The sequence below is a fragment of the Dichomitus squalens genome (assembly GCF_000275845.1).
Source record: "Dichomitus squalens LYAD-421 SS1 unplaced genomic scaffold DICSQscaffold_12, whole genome shotgun sequence".
Lineage (NCBI taxonomy): Eukaryota > Fungi > Basidiomycota > Agaricomycetes > Polyporales > Polyporaceae > Dichomitus > Dichomitus squalens.
The window spans coordinates 399,388-405,716 of record NW_006766894.1 but is presented as its reverse complement, the minus strand read 5'-3'; the positions used below and the strand labels follow the sequence as shown (position 1 = coordinate 405,716).

General features: G+C 56.5%; 2 protein-coding genes across 2 annotated transcripts; both read right to left on the bottom strand.

Annotated features, from left to right (window-relative positions):
- Positions 1 to 1,208: 1,208 nt before the first annotated feature.
- DICSQDRAFT_169794 (uncharacterized protein) lies at positions 1,209 to 1,544 on the bottom strand (the record flags this gene model as incomplete). The annotated part of the gene is made up of 1 exon (XM_007365421.1): positions 1,209 to 1,544. One exon carries the CDS (start codon positions 1,542 to 1,544, stop codon positions 1,209 to 1,211), a length of 336 nt encoding a protein of 111 aa, XP_007365483.1.
- A 420-nt stretch (positions 1,545 to 1,964) lies between these two features.
- On the bottom strand, positions 1,965 to 3,699 carry DICSQDRAFT_136297 (uncharacterized protein). Its single transcript, XM_007365420.1, has 2 exons — positions 3,239 to 3,699; positions 1,965 to 3,177 (listed from the first exon to the last, which is right to left on the bottom strand). The coding sequence occupies exons 1-2, from the start codon at positions 3,454 to 3,456 to the stop codon at positions 2,436 to 2,438; spliced, it is 960 nt and encodes a 319-aa protein (XP_007365482.1). The 5' UTR covers positions 3,457 to 3,699; the 3' UTR covers positions 1,965 to 2,435.
- Between the last annotated feature and the right edge of the window lie 2,630 nt (positions 3,700 to 6,329).

Below are 6,329 nucleotides of genomic sequence, written 5' to 3'. Positions count from 1 at the left end.
CACAAACATTCATATAGCTCACCGCGTTCGACCTCTTTCTTCTTCCCCCCCTGCCCTTGGTCCATCACGGACACTGCGCTGTGCAAAAAATGGCTGCCCTTGCGGCGAAGGCATGCCTGTCTGGATCGCCTGTGGGGTAGCCGCCTGGTGAGCGCTAGTCCCCGCCGTGCCGCCTTCGTTGGTGCTGATATTTCCCAAAAGTGCTTGCCTCACATATAGAGGGTATTCCGACCAGCTGCTTCTGATGCGTGGGTCGCTAATATATGCAGGGCAGACGTCCATGTTGATGAGATCCAGGCGGTGGCGAGCGGTGGGCGGCTGAGTGCGCGCAACGCGATGCGCGGTGGCGTGCTGGCCCGCGAGCGCGTTCTTTGGCGCTGTTTGTACCCGATATAGCCCATAATACCCATAACCTTCTATATTATTCCATACAAGACTGGCTCGTGAGCTTACATCTGTAGTAGACAAGACCATGTAATATATATCAAGCCTCGAGCCAATCATATGTTCAAGCCTCAAACACGAGACCTATATGACCCCTAGAGGGGCGCATCTACTCGAACCTCAACCCGGAGAGCTATCAACATCTTAATTAGATGATCTAGTTCAACCCCAACCTTTTAACCCAAAGCTATCTATTTACAGGTATCATGATTTGGTCAGAGCGCAACTTTCTCATCAGCTACTACTCCGACCACTCTGCGAATACACACTTATTTGCAAGCACTCGCCCCTGTACCAGGAGGGTGTAAAACGCGGTGAATGGCATCGTATTTTGTCTCAAAAGCCCTGGGGGACGTGCAGGTCACCCGTACCTCTTTTCCTCGACTCTTCCATCACCGGCATGCCACAGAATAACACAACTACCGCAGATCAGTCCAGGCCAAATTGGTCCCTCGTGCACCTTTGCGCGGGACAATATTCGCCACCGCGGCCGAGGCCCGCAGTGAAGTAAGTGTTTTGTGGCTCGTAAACATGACACTCTGATTATACGCACACTCACTAGATCGAGTAAGCTCATCAGCAATCACGACAAGTCTGCACGCGGCATCGCACCGCTGTACCGCCTGTTCATACAGGCCAACGCAGCCTTCTCCGTCCGTCAGGTTCCATATTTCCCGGGCAATGAGGGCTAGGGCATGCCGGTGTACGTGTAATCGTCTCTGTTCAGGTGTCCTGCGTTGACATCGGCGTCCTCTGTACCCTCCCTACCTCCACGACTTTCGCGCTTCACCAAAGCACGCTAACATTGTGTACTTCTGCGGCGCGTACACCAGTCCGAGCAGCAGCAAGTTCAAGGTGCTCATGGAGTACTGGGAGGGCGGCTCGCTCGAGTCCCTCGGGAAATGCACGTCCTCACGCAGCAGCTCTTTTGTCAGGGCCTCAAGAGTCGTGATCGCCTTGCGCGCCATCACCACGTTCATCCGGCGGTCGCGCACCTTGTACACCGCGCCGCACACGCCCTTGCCCAGTCGGGCCAACTCCTCGAGTGTATCATCAGACCACTGGTCAAATTCCTCGACTGTCTGCCGCAGGTTGTCCATGGACAACGCCTGCGGGGGCGGGTTCTGAGGCGAGATCGTGTGGTCCGAAGGGCGGATGGTGAATGGTCACTTTGCTGACATGCGCGTTCCTCTCAGCGGCTCTGCATGGGACACTAGCTTCGGGAATGCCAAACCTCAAGAATGGTCTCGACTACATTTGGCACCACCCGGATAGAGTGCGCGACGATAGCAAACATGTATGTATAACACTTGCGTCGGATTGGTACTGACAAAATTGATGTGTTGCAGGTCGATAGTCGCGTCCGCGCGAGACGTCGTGATGCTTGTAGGAAAGTTGCTCCTTGCGTTCTCGGCCTGATTCGAGAATACCATCTCACGAAGACAATGTATGACATTTAGTATCCGTTTTATGGCCCAATACAACGCACAGTAACATCCAAGACGAGCGAAACGGTAGGGATACAGTGGGGATACCGAGAACACGAAGTAGTAATACACGCTGGGGTATGCAATTGGAGAGGCCGAGACACGTATGGGAGGTATGTAGGGTTGCCAAGAATGCAAGAAGCGAGGGAGATGAATGCAGTGTACTAGGAACGATAGCAGATATTAAGGGTGAGTGGGGTGATTACGCGAATATACGAAGTCCGGACCGCAAGAGCCACGGGAGGCGCGGAGATGAGAAGATGGCGCAAAATTAGGGATAATGGCAAGGAGAACAAACAATGGGGCGGGATGCTGGAAGAAGCCAAGCGAATGTGAGTCCTGAAATGTAAGGGCGGAGCCACCTTCTTTGCCTCTTCTTTTGTCGTCCTTCGTCGACACGGTGATGTCTGTTGCAATCCGAGGCAAACAGGCACCAAGTGCGTATACAAGCCGGAGTGCGCTGCGCCCCTGACGCCGTCGCACCTGCGACCAGGCTCCTCGAGCTCACGCCTTGTTCTCCATGACCTTGGTCATCGCCGCGAGGACGACATCCCACGCGAGATCCATAACGCCCCACAACTCGGCGTCAAACACGCCCAGCGCGCAGACGTTTTGCCACAGGCCGTTGATGACCTTGATGTGAGCCATCAGCCCGCTGAGCGCCGCTTGCGTCGAGCCCCCACGCTGGAAGGCCGCGCCCGCGAGCGCGGACGCAAGACGGACGAGGCGGTCGGACGAGAACTGCGCGACGTAGACGAGCTTGTTCGAGCCCATGGAGCTGCTCGAGACGGAGACCTGCGGGAGCGAGGATGCGAGCGAGGGCAGGAGGGATGCGAGGAGCGTGTCGGGACGCATCGTGTGCAGATATGCGTGCAAGAGGGCGTACGTCTCCGGGCTGGGGACGGTCAGAGGGACGATCGGGAGGGTGAGAGCTGCGCGGCGGCCAGCGCTGCGGTGCGTTTGCGGGAGCGGAGGGAGCAGAGAGCAGTGCACGGCCATGACGAGGGCCGAGGCGGGGAAGAGGGGCACGGTCGTGGAGGGCGAAAGGGAGGACCTGTCCGCGAACGTCGCCATGGTCGGGGTGGTCGCAGACGAGCGGGAGGAAAGGATGGCAAAGACGTGCGTCGGGAAGGCAGACGCGTCGGGCGTGTTCGAAGACGGCCGGATGGGCGCATCGATTGAAGGCGGTAGGTGCGCGCACGGGAGCGAGCTGGGGATCGTCAGGAGGGACAGAGCGGTAAGCGTCCTGTTGCGAAATCACAATTAGCCTCCAAACGTCGCAGGGATAGCGTCACGGAATTGCGTACTCATTAGCGTTGCCAGCAAGCATCTTTTTAATGTATTCGAGTGGAACGCTCGCGAGACCCGGGTCGAGACGCGCGACGGCGTCACGAGCGGGCTCGGTGAAGCTGGGTCGCGCGAGGCGGCGCGGGATGTTGAGCTTGTGTTCTACGGGGTAAGAGTACTGTGCGGAGGAGAGGTTGAGGGCCTCGGGAGCAGCATGGCGAGAAGCGACGTGGAACATGTCGAAGGGGGCTCTTGGGATAGGAACGTTAAGGCGAGAGGAGTGAATTATAGGCGGAAGCTACTAGGACCGGTATAGTCGGACTCGCCGGGCGGACAATAGTGTATGTCGGTGGGCGCGAGGAGGTGATCGACACGAGATGCGCGTGAGGCGGCGGTCTGGAGAATGGAGAGGCGCGATGCGATGATACTCGGCGCGCGAGGCGTTGTTGTTGTGCGTTGCGACGTCGATCCCATTGCGAAAGACTCTTATACTTCGCTCACTTTTCAGAGTGCCCGTTGGAGAATAAGGCGACGTTCGTGCAGAGTCTGCGCACATGGAGGCCAGGAATAAGAGAACAGACAAATCTGGCGAGTCGTTTGTGTTCGTTCAGGCATCACCGCACACGTGGCGCTTAGGCGCTGCCTCCAAAAGGGTATGTTTGTCGGCTGGCGAGCCCTTCAAGGCTTCCCTGGGATCTTGACCAAGATCCAACTCTATGCCCCATCAGCGACGCTGCACCTCCCCGTCCGCAAAATGAGCAGCACTGTGGATTTTCTCTGTAGCCATCGCGACTTGGCTTCTGGCGGACGTCCTTGTCCTTGTACTTACCCTTGGCTCGCTATCACCGACTCGCGCTATCCTCGAACCTCGCATGTCCTTGTTTTTTCCCTCTTGCCTTCTTCGTAAATCTCACGTTTGTAGTCTCGTTGACAATGCTTGATGCCATACGCGTGGGTTGGATCGCCTGCACTAGCGTTTTGATGAACCGCCCAATTCGGTGCGTGTAGACGGTTTCGTCTGATGACGGTACGTTTGCCTTTTCCACCTCTCCCACCTGACCGAGGAGTGTGGCCGAACGTGTGGGTATGTATGTATGTATCTGGCCATGCTTCTGAGAACAACACTGCGCCACATGAGAAGCGACGACTCGGTGGAACGTGCTCGTCTCGATGATTCGTCGGGGAGGCGTTCGTTCCACCCACACCGCGTCGAGCTCAGTGGCCTTGAGCCAAAGTCACGAATGTTCTGGAAAAGCTTTGATTTCGCGGGACCACGCACACTCGTGCGTCCTCCCGGAGAACAACGCGAGCCAGATTGACTCACAGGTGCGTTCCTTCAACTTGCCGGTATCCTAGATGATTGACTCCAGGTACGGCTTCTCTACTCATCTCCAGTTAATCCCATCGAATCCGTCGTGATCGAGGGCTGTCCTCGCAATGATTCAATGCCTAGGGCGCGTCCCATGCTCAGGATATGCTCGCGGCGCTCATCGCCGGACCATACCCTTCAGGGCTAGCCCTCGCCACCGAGCCGTGCAGAAGTTCCGCAGAACGCTGTGTCCAGAGGTATGTTTCGTTGCATTTCATACCACGATTCCACTACGTCGGGTTGATGGCGTTGTAGTGTTTGGTTTCTGATAATGGTCTAGTTGCCTTCCACGCGTATTCGCTAGATGCTCGCGCAAAAGGAATTACAAGTCTCCGCGAAAACAGGTGGCGTCGGGCCCTGCATCGCTCTGCGATACGGTAGTTCTAGAGCGAAGTCGGGCAGTCGACCACCCATGGGCACGCGTGGTGTCTACCTGCGTGCTGAGAAGCAGACTCGGAGCACTATGGTGGCAGGCTGGTTAAGCATCTCCCGGGGACTAGGCGCTCGTCCGCTCCGAGTACCTCATATATCGTCCGTTGCGGCTTGCGGCTACGGAAATAAGAGTCTCGATGAGTCCTCGTGCGTCTTTGAAAGGGGTATGACCTTGAACGGATGGCGCCAATCCATAAGAGGCTCGCCCCGCATCTCTCGCCGTCATCCTCCCATCCGGCTGCCGCTGATGTTCGCGCCCACAGCGGTCCACGACCCTCGACTGCCATGGACTAGTTTCAGATTGATCGCAATGTGTCCAAGCCGAGGGCCCGCGGTGGTGCGCTAAGAGCAATCAGGCCGAAACTTCGAGCCGTCGCATCGAGGCCAGTTCGAGGAGGGCGACTAAAGCTAATGGGCACGCAGCTCGGAGCACGTTTCGGCCCAAAGACTAGGTTGTCGGTGAGCGTGCTAGCCTCGAAAGCCTGGACTCGAGGGGATTCTATGTACGTCGGCTCGAGAGTTGCAGCTCCCTGCGAGTTGTGGGGGGCCCGGGCGCGCCATCGGAGCCGAAATGAACGTTGTTGTGGATGGTGGGGAGAAATTTGGTCTCTGGGTTCATCCAGGAGCTCAAACAGGTCCAAAGGATTTGATGCCGTCTAGACTTGCCTTGTACAGCGTCATGAGCGCGGAAAGGGCGACCAAGAGATGCGAAGGAGCGTGTGGGATATTCGAAAGCTCTGGCGTGTTGACTAGACACCGGGTCGTGGTCACCTTCAGAGCCACGTTGCCCTCGCGATAGGAACGCGTTCAGCTTTACCACAAGGCCCGGACCCGAATGCCGGCTTCGACCTGCTCAGTAGTACGACCTCGTGTTCTTCGGGGATCGGGACGGTGTTTGCCAGCGTCACGAGTCCGTGGACGACTGGTCTCTCGCCTCGAATTGCTCAAAGCAGTGGCGTATGGTATGAGACTTACTCAGTGGCAGGCAGGTAGGTCAGGATCGAGTATCCTGCATTATGCGCCATGGCCGTACGCAATTCCTCTCCAAATATATATTCAGACAAACAGACCTTGATAAGTCAATGGTCCATGAGCACAGATTCTGCACTGCTTCTCCGACAATTGGACACAGAGATTTTTTCACCGTTAGTCTAGAGATGGTGACATCTCCAGGTCCATCGCGGACAGACAATTACACCGAAGGTGTGGTAGAAAGTAAGTGGGGCTGGCGGAGATTATATCTACGAAGTCTTCAGGGATTGGTGGGCATTAGATGAGGTTTTGACTTATAAAAATATGCAGATGCATCC

Bases quoted from the DNA above. Each gene is read 5' to 3' on its own strand.
- DICSQDRAFT_136297 (XM_007365420.1), bottom strand. From the start codon at position 3,456: ATGTTCCACGTCGCTTCTCGCCATGCTGCTCCCGAGGCCCTCAACCTC. The intron at 3,178-3,238 runs GTACGCAATTCC...ATTTCGCAACAG, and splicing joins CTTGCTGGCAACGCTAATGA to GACGCTTACCGCTCTGTCCC.